This window comes from Leptopilina boulardi, unplaced genomic scaffold, assembly GCF_019393585.1.
Source record: "Leptopilina boulardi isolate dan_hultmark-lab unplaced genomic scaffold, ZJU_Lbou_2.1 LbouV2_39, whole genome shotgun sequence".
Lineage (NCBI taxonomy): Eukaryota > Metazoa > Arthropoda > Insecta > Hymenoptera > Figitidae > Leptopilina > Leptopilina boulardi.
In genome coordinates, this window is record NW_026137962.1 from 129119 (window position 1) to 146219 (window position 17101).

Sequence of the window (17101 nt, forward strand, 5' to 3'; positions counted from 1 at the left end):
TAAAGGTAAAAATAAGATTTTAATTTTAAAATGAAAAAAAAATAATTATTTTGAAAATAATGCATAAAAATTAATTTTTTTAATAAAAAAAGACTCACATGATTAAACTTTACATTTCATTTTGCATTAATCTCATATGACATAAACTTTACTTGACGTATGAAAATGAATGAAAATTATTTCTAAATGCAATTAAAAAATGATAATTATTAGTAAAAAAATCTTCATCAGTGATTTTGTATAAATGAATTAATAAATTATTATTTTCTTATTCTAATATGCAATTTTACTTTGAGATTTGTCAAAACATTTTTATTTATTATTTGCTTATCCAATAAAGTGAGAATAGAATATGTTAATAAATTGTTTCTTATTCATAGAGTCGACAGTAAGTCAATAATTCAGATTGGAGTCAGACAATGTAAAGTAATTTACTCATAGATGAATCCAAGGATGAATCTTTTCCATGTTTCTTCTGGCAATGCATCGTCATTCTACCAAATTTCGAGTAAGTAGCACAATTTTTCATATAATTGAATCGAATTACAGCAAATATGACATTTTATACCCCATTTACAATCTAATTCCTTTCTTTGTTTATAATTTTATTATTACATATATGCATCATGTGAAACTGGAGTATGTTTTTTTACGACTAATTTAGAACTATGTATATGCAATTGTCAACTGGATACACAACTGCAGTTCCAGTGTATACAGAACGGAAACTCCGGTGTATGCACAACGGTAATTTCGGTGTATAAATAATGCTTTTATAAACAAAATGTCTCAGAATGTGAGAAAATAAATTTATTGTTACATATATGCATCATGAGAAACTGGAGTGTTTTATTACGTTTAACCCTTTTAACGCCCAGCGGTATCGATCGAAATTACTTTTGACTTTAAACCTTTATAACTTTCACAAAAATTGGAATATTTTCGGTTTCCAAATACCCAACACCTACAAATTTATCCTATTTTGTGAAAAAAATTTATATTGCAATAAAAAATTAACATTTTTTTAATTATTACACCAATAAAAAAAGAAATTTTGTGGCAAGATTTACAAAAAAACCAGAATATCAAAAATTGAATAAAGTTAAGCTAATGAAAATGACTACTCGGTGGTTTTTGGGGTCGCTGATTACGAATCTGCAGTTAGTTTTTCAACATTCAAAATGGCGGTTCCAATATGGCGGACAAATTTTTTCAAATTGGTCGGATTCATTTGAAACTTGTTACTCGGGGGTTTTTGGGGTCGCTGATTACGAATCTGCAGTTAGTTTTTCAACATTCAAAATGGCGGTTCCAATATGGCGGACAAATTTTTAAAACTTGTTGGATTTTTATAAAAATATGTTTCTGGGGGTCTGTAATTTGCCTACTTATTTGTAGTTACCGAGATCAACCACGAGGAGGTTACAGAACTTTGACCTCATTTTTTTTTGGTATTTTTTATATTTTTGTATTTTTTGTTGGTTTTCTGAGTTTTTTTTGTGTTTTTAAATTTTTTTTGTTTTTTTGGGTTTTAAAATTTTTTTTTGTTCACTTACTTTTGTTTATTATTCTGAATGAAACGTGGAAAAGCAAGGATTAAGGGAAACTTTTGTTTACTATTTGGAATGAAATAAGGCAAAGCAAGGACTAAGGCAGAGCGGAACATTGCATTTAGTACAAGTTACTTTAGACCTAGCAACTTTGCCTTTCATGCTGCAAAATTTGCATCGTCGGCTGCTAGAATCCTTTTTTGGCAAATGCTTATTTTCAGTTGTCCTAACCTCTTCTGAAACCTTTAATCTTTTGTTATACCATTTTTTCGACCTTTTACCTACAGCGTAACGTTCTTTTAGCTGATCAAAGCGATCTACACCTCCCATATATTTGTTATAATCTGCAATCACTTCTGGACATGAAATGTTACTTCTAGAGCCGTCTCTATTTTTCCTTTTTACTTCAGTGACAAATGCAGGATCATGTGCTGTGCTCAAAACTGTAACAGGCTTAGAGTCCATCCACTTTATGGCTGCAACACATCCCTGCGTTCGATTTTCAAATTCCCCTCTAACCATCTTTTTCTTTTCTTTCATGATGTCCGGTAAGCCTACTCGATTTGTCCTAACAGTACCAACAGCAAAAATTTTCTTGGCTTTCAACTCTTTTATTAATTTAACAGACGTAAAAAAATTGTCGAAAGCAACTAAGGCCCCAGAGTTTCGCAATTGCTCGGTCAAATGAAGGACAACACGTTCTCCCAATGTGTCACATGAAAAATCAGTTGAACTTGACTTACCCGTGTAGATATCAATTCTTAAGACGTAACCAGTCTTCGAATAACATAGACACCAAACTTTATAGCCTCGTTTTATAGGCTTCATTGGCATGTATTGCTTCAGGGATGAACGCCCTTTGAATGGTATCATAGATTCGCCGACTGACAAAGTATTGGAATGTTGATAACATTTTTTTATGTTTTTATTAATCTCATTAATGAGAGGTCTAACATTATGCAACTTGTCGAAGTCTGGATGTCCGGTACCGCGGTATTATTGGAATTCAGGTAAATGTTTGACGTAATTTCCAAAAAGCGATTGCGAGTCATAACCTCTGCTACTGCTGCTACTCTTAGAAATGGATCCGTGCTCCAATAATCCCTCACAGACGGTAGGCGATGAATGCCCATGACGATATACAGTCCAATCCATGCTTTCAATTCATCAGCACTTATATCTTTCCACCTTATGTCCTCACTTGATGATGCCTTGGCCTTAGCATACATATTAATCTCGAGAACTATCGAGTCCATCATGTTTTTAGTAAATAAATTTAAAAAATATTTATTTTCTGGAGAACCCGGAGCAAACTGCAAATGGACTTCTACGTCCCTTTCGAAATTGTCATTTTCTTTTATAAAAGAGGTTTCATTTTGGGACCACTGGTCGCTCACAATATCAATAATTTCATCATCGTCGGAATCAACAGAACTACTTGAATCAGAATGTGATTCACTAACATCTATATTTTCAACATCGTCCTCATCTGATGTTTCACCATCACCATCATGTTCAGAATCTTCCAGATTATCAGGGAGTGAAAAAAAATTTTCAGAATCTTTTTTCGACCAAAGTGAATAGCAAAACCCTTTTTGATTCATAATTATGTTGAAAATTATGACATACAAGAGGGGAAAAAAATGTTTTACAACGAAACTAGTGACAATAATGATTGTCAATATTCCTGATAATCGAAAAAACAAATTTCTAAAGCAAAAACGAGAAAATCGGAAAAACAAACGCTTAACGCATAAACGAGATCAAAGTGAAATCTTTATCGAAAAAGTCGAAAAAACAAATGCCTAACGCACAAGCAAACTGAATGTGAATTCTCTGATGAAAATCAGAAAAACAAATGCCTAACGCATAAACGAGATCAAGGTGAAATGTTTGTCGAAAATCAAAAAAGTCGAAAAAAACAAATGCCTAACGCATAAGTGAACTGATAGTGAATTCTGTGATGAAAATCAGAAAAACAAATGCCTAAAGCATAAGCGAACTAAAAGTGAATTCTCTGATGAAAATCAGAAAAACAAACGCCTAACGCATAAACGAGATCAAGGTGAATTGTTTATCGCAAATCGAGAAAATCGGGAAAACAAATGCCTAACGCATAAACGAGATCAAGGTGAAATGTTTGTCTCAAATCGAGAAAATCGGAACTAAAAATTTCTAACGGATATATATAGCAAATAAAGTACAATAATTTGTTCTGCATTTTGTACATGACCTTCTGAACTTTGAAAATCTGATTTCAGATTCATAATCAGCGACCCCGAAAACCCCCAAATATCAAGTTTCAAAAGATTCAGACCAATTTGAAAAATTTGTCCGTCATATTGGATCCGCCATTTTGAATTTTGAAAAACTAACTGCAGATTCGTAATCAGCGACCCCAAAAACCCCCGAGTAACAAGTTTCAAATGAATCCGACCAATTTGAAAAAATTTGTCCGCCATATTGGATCCGCCATTTTGAATTTTGAAAAACTAACTGCAGATTCGTAATCAGCGACTCCAAAAACCCCCGAGTAACAAGTTTCAAACGAATCCGACTGTTCCAAAAAAGTCGGGCGTTAAAGGGTTAAGTTAGAACTATACAACTGGATACACAACTGCAGTTTCGATGTATACACAATGGCAGTCCTGGTGTATACACAATAATATTTCCAATGTAATTTTCTTTATACATAAAGAAAATAAGAAAATTTAAAAACATAAAAGAATATTTTTATTAGTGAACCTGTGTATACTATAAGTAAAGAAATATAAGTGTATAAACCTATCGTGAAAACGACATACCAGTTGAACTATGAATTTTTGTATTTATTTTACAAAATCATTCTTCCACATGGAACCTTAATTTGTTTCAAAAACATAAGTCACTTTATTATAAAGTAAGTAAGTCGATGCAAGTTTAAAAAATTTTAAGATGGGATTTACTTATTAATTTCAGATCGTAAAAAGGTTCGTAAATAGATCAACCGAAGCATTGACATTATTTTTTAAGATGGTTCTTAGACGATACATAAAGATTTTTAAATAAAATTTTTTTAAAAATTGAGAAAAAAAACAATATTTTTGCAAAGTTTTGATTTTATAACGTTAATAACTTTGGGTAAATTAGCTTTTAAATATTCACCAATAGAAGAGATCAGGGACACATGATACAAATGGAATATTTCCGATACGGTTGATTATAAAGATGTGAGTTAAAAGGAAAATTAATATATATGCGAACCTCTTGAGATATCCCTAGAATCCCTAAGCGAATTTTAAAGGCTAAAAAATGTATAAATATTAGAAAATGCAGTCCTAGGTGATTTTTGAGTATATTTTTAATTCCAAATTTCGGACTCAAAACAATTTATGTTGAATTAATTTTCATTAAAAAGAGGATTTAATTTAAAATTATATTTTTGTTCATATAGATTATTTTAAAATAGAATTATTTTTCAACGAAATGTTTGCAACAAGACTGACAAAAATTAGCAGCCTCAAATTTTGTTAATTATAGCTGAAAAATTACCACATGCAAACATTTATCACTTATTTATTAAAAAAAATTAATTGAGTGAACTTTTTACTACTACCAATGTATAATACTGAATGGATAAATTCTTTTTATGGTGCGAAAAATGGTGTAAACAATCATAATATACAGGAATTTTTTGTCAACAAATTTAACCTTTATGGGACTGAGGAAAAAAACACCTTCTATGGACGGACGAGGTACCCGGGTACCTATGTTCAATTTCTTGAAGATTTTGTATCACAATGAGCAGTTCAATTAACTTTAAGTGTAGTGGTCGTTTAAATGAAAGTAAAAATCATATAATATGAATATTTATACATAAATATTGCTAATAAAAAAATATTATTATTAGTTGATTATTAAAAACTGTTCATTACGTATAAGTATTTTGTATATATTCACAATATCATTGATCTTCCATTCAATAGTATCCGTGTTTATACTATTTGCAATAATACAACATAGGAAAAGTACGTGTTAACAAAAATTAACAATTTAACATTTTCGCTCTTTTCTTGAAAACTTATTGTACGCTTCCACGAAAATTCGTGTTTGTGCAAGAATAAACAAGACCACGCGCAGCACATTCACACCGTCAGTGTAGTGACAATTTCTCTGGATATACTAAGTAGTTAATTGACGTGAGTATTGTTAAATATTGTTTGTTACAATTGTTAATTTACTATTTTTGTAAATTGAAAATAATAATTGTTTTGTTCATAGTATTTAGCTATGAATAACGACGACACTGGTTCAAGACGGCGATCTGCTAGATTGCAAAACAGGTACATATTTATGCAGATTATTTATGAAATCAAATATAAAAATGTAAGAAATTTATTTTTTATTATTTAAAAATTGTTTAATAAAATTTATCATAATCTTTTAATAAAAATTTCTACGTTTATCTGCATAAAAGGTATGGAGGTACCCGGGTACCTTGTCCGCCTTTTAAGGGTGAAGAAACTTTGTTTATTATTTTCGAATAAATAAATGAAAAAGGTACATTATAAATAATATAAAAACACTTTGTATAGATAAATTTGAGATGTCAAAAAACCTTAGGTCGATACGATTTTAAAAATTATAAAAAAAATCAATTTGAAAATGCAAAAGGTACCCGGGTACCTCGTCAGTCCCATAAAGGTTAAGAATTTTGAACTTCGATTCTAACAATTACAAATGATTTAATTAATTGGTGTTACGAACCATTTGGGTACCGTAATATTTTTTATTTTTAAGCCCATATTTTGAAAATTCGGATCCCCATTAATTTTTGCGTGAAGACCTGCGTACACGTATTTGTACTCCTTTCTGTAAATATATATATATCACGCAATTATTAACCCCATTCATGTTATAAAATGTGCTGTTTTAAGAAAGTGTTGAAACAAGTTTTTCGACTATTGCCAATTTGTGATTTCGACATAAGGATGAGAAAAGTTATTTGCGTCAACATTTCCTTTTTGTTGAATGGCCTTTTATTTTAAAAAGCATTTCGCAAGTTCTTTCAAAAATACAGGTTCAGCATTATTAATTAGTCCAAATTATTATTAATTAATTCCTGATAAAATCATTACAATTTTATTCCAGAAATAGTATTAAATTTTTATGAGTATTAAATTATAACGGTAAGAATCTAGCATACGGTTCGACAAATGCAGTTGCATTGTGTTCACGTTGGTTTTACTACATTCTTAGAATATTATCCCTTTCCTATTATTCCCTATTGATTCGAATCATTCATTACAATAGAATCATTTCAAAAATGATGAATTAAAAGAGAATTAAAAGAATGCTCATAAATTAGCTTGATAATAAAAGCTTCAAGACTCTTATTGCGTCAATGACCAAATATGAGTTTGTTGAAGGAAATAAGAAACGTCAACGTTTCTGTAAAAATATTACTTATAAAAGTCAAGTTGCCAATCCAACCTAGTAACTAAAATGATGAGCTAAGCTCTGTTGCACTGTAACAGAGTTCAATAGCATTAAAGAAATTCTGGGATTCATCAGAAATGATTAAGAAATTATAATTCATTTCTTCATTTTTCGATTCCATCTCTTCCAAATTTACCACACCCCGAACTCAATTGTTTGTATTAAAACTTGTGTGAACTGATGACATTTTGCTTCTTCGCGGTAGTTCTTCGTGCTAATCGGTTCATCGCGGAGTCGACCGTCTGTGAGATTCGGCCGATTCAAAAAGGTTCGCCACGGGCAACTAGATTCGGGCAGACGTTAAATATAAAAGAGATAATTACCTTAATTATCTCTGAAACCGATTTAAGAAATTCCTTTTACTTAATTCAAATTCAAATTGTAATTATTTTACCATGAATTTCCGTGTCTTATATGATCGAGGTGTTTTCGTTAACGCGTAACTATATTCGAATATTTCACATAAAGGTGCCAAGGTGTCGTGGGAGTTGACTTCGATATAGTTGTTGACGAATTAAGTAACCAATCGTGATTTAAAGAACACAACCCGAAAGTGAATAATTTCCATGCGTAGAATTATAATAATGCATTATAATCGAAGGGAATTGTATCACGTCGTGTTGTTCGATACACAGACACAACACAGATAACAGAGAGGACAAATATAGTTCTCTAATAAACAATCATCTACTAAAAGCCCGTTCTGATAGGAAGGAAAAAGACCAGATGTCTTTTCTCTACTCCTTCAGTGCGGTAGGAATTAAGGCGGTTACGTAAGTAAAATTGTATCGTTTCAATGAATAACTGAACAAAAATTATCATTCATGAAAATTCATAAATTAAAGTCGAGCCTTGACTTGAGTTAACATTTTTAAATGCATTGTAGTTGGTTGTATGAAAGATCAAAAGTAGAGTAAATAAATATATTGTTATCAAATTAACTATTAATCAGAATAAGAAGACTTATTCATTTTGCTACCCTTTGTTTAAATCCTTTGTTCCTGATGAGATATACCGATTGGAGAGGAATACCGTCCCATAAAATTATAAACTAAATGATATTATTATCATTTGGGTTGTTCCGAGAGAACCTCCGAAGAGCAGATTAATAATGTTTAAATATTCCAATTTAACAAAATCTTTTTCATCGTAACAATTGGATTCAAAATACTTTCATATTATATCTTATCGGAGATCTATAATTTACAAAAAAGCATTCCTTTAGCTTTTATAAAACACAAAATATTTAAGAAAAATATAATGTATACGGCACATTAGGGGTCGTGCATAAACTACGTTACCAATTTTTCCACTTTTTAGACCCCCTCCCCCCTTCGTTGACAACCGTAAATTTTCCTTCAAACCCCACCCCCCCCCAGGAAAGTAACGTAGGTTTCGGTAAAAAATTCAATTTAATACAGTTAAATTTTTTCGTGTTTTCGAAAAGTTTTTAGCCTTGTAATGAACTGTAAAGTAAGTATATGTTTTAATTATTCTAAAAGGTGTATAAAATATTTTTAAGATTACATAAATATTCAACTTTTTTCGTATATTTAAATTTTTACAAAATATAGTAATATCTTATTTGGCAAAAGTAATACTGTTCTTGCTCATCGATCGCCGTCGTTACATTAAATAAAGTGTTATATGTATATTGCAATATAATATATAAATTTTTTATATAAAACATATGACGCAAATAAGAAACGATAAAAATGGTACGATTATTAACTACTGACGTGATCCTCAACAAATGGAATGCCTTCAACAATCCATGATGCGATATCTTGAATTACAGGAAGTGAATTCTTCGAATTTTGTTCAGGGAATTTTATAGATTCGGCATCTTCAATTGAGTCTACGTCAAGCCAATCCAACGTATCTTGAGAAGTTACGCATAAAACTTCCCCAGGACGCTGACAAAGCGACTTTATTGATGCAAAATAAAGCCCACAATGAAGACATACTCTCTTTCTGATTTCTGCGTGCTGTGATGGACAATAGAAATCATAAGGCACCTCCTCTGTTTTAGAATACTCCGGACGCAAATTCAAGGCCTGTCTCAGTAAAAGTGACGGAAACTCGGAGATATAATCTTCAGGAGGAGGAATGCAAAACGGATCCTGCTTTATAGGAAAAGGTGCCGGAAGAAATCTTTGATACAAAATTTGCCTCAAGTTGCTTCTATACGGGGAGCAGCAATTTGTATCATCACACTTGATAATCTAAAAACATAAATAATTTATATTTTAATAAGACGACAAAGCTTTAAAAAATTTAAAAAGTCTTGATAATTAAAGTTATATCAATTTTTTCAAATTTACCTGGAGAAGATATTGACTTTTGCGAACATGATTCGTGTACCAAACTTGATCAGTGCATTCTTCAGGACCAGGAACTACTTCATCACTCGGAATAAATTCCGCTTTTACATTGAATCCATTGATTTGCAGTTCAGCCCAAATCTCTGCAAGAGTTTCTCCGGCGTATTGGAAGTTCTTTAACTCCAGATCTTTATCTATGGTATTATTTTGAGAATCAAGGTGATTCCCAAAATGATCAAGCGGTAGAATTACTCCTGATAGAGGTCTGCTCAAAGGTGCCATCCGCCTTTCTGCTCTATTGTAAGCAGATCTACCAGGAGCATTCGTAAAAACAAAAATCGCATCTAAATCATATTTTTTGAATTTCATGATGGAATGAGAAATTACTTTTGAATATCGGGGGTTCTCATCAGGGCCACCATCTACTGACATCATGAGAACTGGTTTTACTTTTCCATCGTCTCCTTTACCAATTGACTGGAAATCTTCCAATTCCAGCAACCTTTCAAAATCTTTGAAATGGGTAGATGCACTCGAACTGTTATGCTTCGCACTGCGTATAGCAATATATGTTGGCCCTGAATGCGTCACAGCATCTTTTTTGCCCATACAATTGTCTTTTATGACAATTCCAGCGTAGACAGATGGAGTAAATTTGTGGCGAGTACCTACAGAGAAATCGTGATCAGATAATCGAATTTTATATTCAAGGTGCATCAGGATAGGTGCTTGGGCTTTTGCAGCGGTTATTCCTAGACGTACCTTCGCTTTATCGTCTTGTGATAAAAAAAATACCTGTATATAAAGAACATATCACGCTTTAGAAAATCGATAAAAGATATAATATTCATTACCAATAATTAAATTTTTCAGAAAAAGAATCATTTGATGAACCTGCTTTGATCCAAGTATCGAAGCAATTTCCTCAAGGCTGTTGATAGTAGCTTTGCAAAAGAGTTGATCCGGATGATCTCTATGTTGAAATAATATCTCTTTCAGTATTGACATCTGAAAATCCAGAATCTCTTTTTGTAACCAGACAGTTTAATTCACTCTCTGCAATTTTAATTTCTTTTTCTAAAGTTTCCTGACGTGGTTTGGGATAGGATGAAGGGGACGAAATGCTACTCGAAGTGCTGGTGACTTCCTGTATTTCATCATCACTATCAACAACGTCGGAATGAACGGAATGAATGTCCTCATTGTCTAAATTGCAAAAAAAGAAAACATAATTAAATAACATATTTTACGTATTTCATAATCAATAACATATTTTAAAAGAAAATTATAATTATTATTTATAGAACTTTTATGTAAATGAAGTAACTAAATTTAAAAAATAAAACTGTAAATTTTCTATCATTATTGCTGTGTGAAATCTTGTTTTTATAAAAAAATACCTATTCTTTCAATATCATAGACGACCCAGAATTATATAAATCAAATTTCTACAAAAGAAAACAAATTAAACATGACACTATTTGAATTATACATGCCACTCAAAAACGTTTTAATAAATTTCGAAATCTTTATTGCAGAATTATTCATTTTTACAATTAATTAATAATAAACATGCGAAAAAATTATTTTATATACCAGATTTTTTGTCACTGACTTCTTCGACAGAAATTTTAGCATTTAACACCGATTCCTTTAAGGACCCTTCCGTAGAAGTAGATTCTTTTGGCACAGATTTAGCAGCCTTCAGAAAAATAAATACGACATAAAAAACCAGAAGTAAAATGCAAGAAAAGTTTCATACAAAATAAAGAAAAGAACATAGTTTCGGGTGAAAAAGCAATCAACTGGCACTCAATAGAACTTCCATTATCAACTTAAAATGGATATTTATAATTTCACAAGACAATAAAAAATTAAATATACTTACTTGGACAAAAAAATTCAACAGTTTTGCAGACCGCTTAGTTGTTTCTAATGTCAGATTTTGTATGGTTTTTTCAGTGTTTAATTTTAACTCTGAAGGATTAACACTTTGTGCCTTTAATTCATTCCACTTCGCATTACATTTAGTTTGTATTGATTTCTTCGAAATTTCACTGCTGTACCGATTTTGAAAAGCGAGATACAGTCTCTCGTACAGTCCTGACATTTTTTCATTAAAAAGATAAATAAGAAGAACGCGAGAAACTTAAAGAACAAAACGTAAACATAACAAACAAAACGTGACACCGGCCGGCATATCCAGGTTTAGATTCTCTCAAAATATATCTTATCAGAAAGGAAACGTTCCTATTAGAAATGCTATGAAGACTAACGCAGAGTCATCTATCGAACCGATATGTAACAAATTTAAAAATTTTAAAAGATAATACCATTAAGTGTTTTATAATTTTTTTATATTAAGTGCACTTCACAAGTGTAACGTTACTTTGACAAAACTCCCACCCCCCAGCGTTACAAAGCGTAGGTTTGAGTCGGACCCCCTCCCCCCTAAATTGGTAACGTAGTTTATGCACGACCCCTTAGGTATACAGCATTAAATTTTCCAAAAAATGCCATTTTTGGATTCTTGATTTAATATCCGTAAAATTATATGGGACGTTCTTTGTCAACCGGACCACCCCATCTCTCCATAATTGGTTTAATTTAAAAAAAATTTAGCATATTGAAAAAATTAGCTTGGAATGTCTACTTTTCAATCCCGTTGGGCGCATTTTGAAATTTAAAATGGTGAATTAAATATGGCGCCTAAACGACATAAAAAACACAAAAAATCCACTAATATGATCTATATTATTGTTTAAAGCTTCACATATGACGATAAAAATAACGACAACATAGTTTACTTACAAACGGATAACGTATCTCCTTTCAAAATTCAAAATGGCGGATTAAATATGGCGGATAAAATTAAAAATTGAGCTAGGCTCGTAAAAATTACAACTCGGGGGTTTTCGAGGTTGCTGATTACAAATTTGATGTCAGTTTTTAAAAATTATAAATGGCGGATTCAAAATGGAGGACAAAAAAATTTTTAAAATTGAGCTAATTTCGTGAAAATGTCTACATAGGGGTTTTTTGGTCGCTGATTACAAATCCGATGTCAGTTTAAAAAAATTTTTAAATGGTTGATGACAAATCTCTATTTAAAATTCAAAATGGCGGATAGAATTAAAAAATTAAGCTAGTCTTTTGATTATTAATTAAATAATCCTCACGTAATTTCCATAAAAAGTTATCTGGCGTTGTATTTGATAAGTTCAAATGGCACTTTTTTACGTTCAATATAAAAAAGTTAGACCAATTTTTTATATTTTGGTCCAACATTTTGATTGTTTAAAAAGTAACGATGAATTCGTAAAGATTGTCCTGAAAAACCTTTAGGTAGACATTTTAATGAGTTTAGCTCAATTTTTTTGGATTTTGGGCAGCCATTTAGAATATTTAAAAAGTAACCGCAGACTCGTAATCAGTGACCCCGAAAACCCCGGAGTAAACAATTTCACGTGTTTAACTTAATTATTTAAATTTTGGGCTACTAATTTGAGTCCGCCATTTTAAATTTTTAAAAAATAATAACGGACTTGTAATCAGCGACCCCAAAAACGCCCGAGTAACAAGCTTCAGGCGAATCTAAACGATTTTTCAATTTTTGTCCGACATATTGGATCCGCCATTTTGGATTTTTGAAAACTAACACCGGATTCGTAATCAGCGACCCCAAAATCACTCGAGTAGCCACTTTTGTAAATTTACATTAACTTTTTAAATTTTTCTCATTTTAAATTTACCCGCCTTTTACTTTGTAGTTTTCTTTTTCTCCGCTAGGTGGTGACATCTAAGTTTACTCACTAGCGAGACGCATAAGGAAATATATAAGTATAGGATAGATTTAGGTTAATATATTACGAATTTTTCGTAGACTTTCGCAGGTGAGTAGTGCTTTTGTGTTCTATACGTTTAAATCAGTTCTTTTCAGAGATATTCTGTTTCTTTCTTTCTTTTCTTTTTTTCTCCTCTTTACTTTCTTTCTTTTTTTTTTTTGTTTTTTAAATCTTAAATTTTTTTTTGCTTTTTTCTTTTCTGGTTTTTTTTGTTTTTTAAGATTTTTTCAAAGACATTTTTCGGAAAAAATTTATTTATTGCTTCCTTAGTTTTTAAGTATTTAAATACTTAAAAACTATTTTTGTTGTTCATTGTAGAATTTAGATATTCTTTTAGTTTTTTATATTTCAATATGTCAAAAACTAGGGAGTATTTAGACAGGTGTTTCAATCCATTAGAAATACCAAATCATCGTGGAAAAGGTTTACGTCCAATTTTAAAAAAAATTCGTGAAAGGTTTCCTGATGCTCATGTCAATTCGAAGATATGTGCTAATTGTAGGCTTCAACTTGGAAAGCAAAAGAATGCCTTTCATTCGAAACAATTTGATCCTAACAATATCAACTCACATAAAACCGTTGATACTGATATGATCAATAACAGTATCAGTGATTCAGAAACAGATGGTATTCCATTTGTTAAATTTTTTATACTTGAAGAGTTAAAAGATTTATTTTGTGGTTTGAAGGACAAATTCTTAAGCTTGCCTGCAAATGATCCTATAAGATTCACGATTCTTACCGTAGCTCCATTATCATGGAGCATTCGCAAAATAGCTACAGAATTTGGAACCTCACGACGATCAGCTAAAAAAAGACAGAACTTTAAGATAGAATAGTAAAGTTTTAGCTTCAACGACTTCTAAGGCTGGAAAAAGGTTACCTGAAGATACTGTGAATAAAGTTATCGAATTTTATAACAGCGACCTCTACAGTAGAGTGATATCTGGTAAAAAAGATACTGTATCAGTAAAAATTGATGGAAAAAGATCTGTATTTCATAAACGCTTGTTACTAGCAGATTTAAAAGAGTTGCATCAGGAATTTAAAAAAATAAATTCTAATAACCCAGTTAGTTTTAGTGCATTTTCTAAGCTTCGGCCAAAACATTGTGTTTTCGCTGGAGGTTTTGGTACACATTCTGTATGTGTATGCGTAATTCACGAAAATTGTAAATTAATGCTTGTTGCGCTAAACATTAAAGAGATTACAAAAACAATTAATCAACCAATTGAAAATTATAAAGATTGTCTGCGACTCATTACATGTAAGGATCCAACTGCATTATGTCTTTTAGCTAACTGCAAAGATTGCCCTAGCATTGAAGACTTCTGAGAAATGATGATAAATATTTTAAACGAAGCATGCATCGAGAGTGTTTTATGCAGTTATGGACATCAACTGACAGATCAAATTTAATAACGAGCAAATTATCGAACATCGAATTTGTTGATGAACTTTGCCAAAAACTAATTAAACTGAAACCACATTCATTCATATCTAAGCAGCAATCAATGTACCTTAAAGATAGGAAGCAAAATTTGAAAGAAGCAGAAGTATTAGTACTGTATGATTTTTCCGAGAACTATGCCTACATTGAGAGAAGAAAAGCACAGAATCCGTAATCTGACGAACGCCGGCCGTGTAAAATGGGTGTCAGTATCCGTTCTTTAGTTTTGTTCAGTTGGTGTCGTTCATAGTTCAGATACTAAGCTCTAGCAGCGCGGCAGCGGTGTGAACTAAGATATACGGAATCTGTCTCATAGCGACCGACAGATACTGTACTTCTGAACAGTTCATCTCTGTGTACAGTATCTATACTCAAGCCAAGTACAACATCTATTTCACATTTTAGTACGGCATCTATCACACAGTGACGCTGCTACTGCTCTCAACTTGGTGTACAGATGCTGAACTTCTCTATTTCAGATTCCGTGCTTTTCTTCTCTCAGTGTACGTAATACAAAATGCTTCTCAAGCATTTCATTATAATAATGATCAATGCACTTTAATGCCAGTTGTTTATTACTATAATGATGGTAAAGAAATAGAACATAAAAGTCTTGTGTTTTTGTCTAAGTGTTTAAAACATGATACAACAGCTGTTTATGTTGTTCAAGGACAATTGTTGAAAGAAATAAAAAAGAATACGAAAGTGAGTCGAGTTATTTATTACTCAGATGGTGCAAAACAGCATATTAAAATTCGGTACCAAGTGTCTAATTTATTAAAGCATGAAGAGGATTTTGGAATTCCAGCAGACTGGTACTTTCATGCAACGGCACATGGCAAAAATTCTTACGGTGGCATAGGGGCCATTTTAAAACGCGAAGCTACCAGAGCAAGCTTACAAGCATCTGGTACTCAGTCAATTACAAATTCGACAAGTCTTTTTAATTGGGCAAAAAAACATTTCTCTCAACTTGAGGTTATGTATTTTAGTAAGGAAATGCATAGAAATGCAGAAATGCACCTCAAAAAACGCTTTTCTGATGCCAAAGCAGTTCCAAGCATTTCGACGCAACATGCTTTTATTGCACTTCTATCGAAAAAATTACTATTAAAAACACACTCTTTTGCTGAAGATGGTATAATTTTTTCATAAACTTAAAATATGAAACAAGTAATTTTATTTCAATTTTTAGCTTTTTAAAGTCATCCTTCAAAACTAATAATTAAAATTTATAAGCTAAAAATTTAGGCCAAATTAGATCTGCCATTATAAATTTTAAAAAACTGATATTAAATTCGTAACCAGCGACTTCGAAAACCACCGAGTAGTCATTATCACAAGACTAGCTTAATTTTTTAATTCTATCTGCCATTTTGAATTTTAAATAGAGATTTGTCATCAACCATTTAAAAATTTTTTAAAACTGACATCGGATTTGTAATCAGCGACCAAAAAACCCCTATGTAGTCATTATCACGAAATTAGCTCAATTTTTTAAATTTTTTGTCCTCCATTTTGAATCCGCTATTTATAATTTTTAAAAACTGAAATCAAATTTGTAACCAGCAACCTCGAAAACCCCCGAGTTGTAATTTTCACGAGCCTAGCTCAATTTTTAATTTTATCCGCCATATTTAATCCGCCATTTTGAATTTTTGAATTTTGAAAGGAGATACGTTATCAGTTTGTAAGTAAACTATGTTGTCGTTATTTCTATCGTCATATGTGAAGCTTTAAACAATAATATAGATCATATTAGTGGATTTTTTGTGTTTTTTATGTCGTTTAGGCGCCATATTTAAGTCGCCATTTTGAATTTCAAAAAGCGCCCAACGGGATTAAAAAGTAGACATTCCAAGCTAATTTTTCCTAATATGCTAAATTTTTTTTAAATTAAACCAATTATGGAGAGATGGGGTGGTCCGGTTGACAAAGAACGTCCCATATATATAATTAACAATTATTACTTATTTATTAAGCTGAGAAACAAAAAAAATCAATTGTAAGTTTATGCCAATCGCTGAAAAAAAATTTTTAACTCTTGTATTATGTTGTGGACAACAGTCTGAAGGTATCCTGTAACTTAGACGACAAAAAAATATTTTACCTGAGTTATTGAAACTTGAAGTGGCGAGTATAATAGCTCTAAAAAAATTTCAAATTAACTAAAAAAACATAAATATTAATAAAAGTTAATTTTTTGAGGTTATGTTGTACCATGTAAACTCTTATAATTTGCATATTTCTATTTTTTTACACAAAAAGATGTCAAAAATGTATTCAAAAGATGCACCATACACTTATTTACTTTCTACCAAAAAAATGGAAAAATATTTAATTCCACAACTAAATTTTCAATACTTATCTGCCATATTTTGAGAAATACAATAAAATTCTTCAAAATCCAGTATAAAGTTTGCGAACGTGCAAAAGATTTATTCAGACTTTCAG

The 17101-nt window shown here is 31.3% G+C and overlaps 1 protein-coding gene across 1 annotated transcript; it reads right to left on the reverse strand.

Annotated features, from left to right (window-relative positions):
* Nucleotides 1-1616: 1616 nt before the first annotated feature.
* LOC127288490 (piggyBac transposable element-derived protein 4-like) lies at nucleotides 1617-2423 on the reverse strand. The gene has a single exon (XM_051315968.1). The coding sequence runs from the start codon at nucleotides 2421-2423 to the stop codon at nucleotides 1617-1619; it is 807 nt and encodes a 268-aa protein (XP_051171925.1).
* Between the last annotated feature and the right edge of the window lie 14678 nt (nucleotides 2424-17101).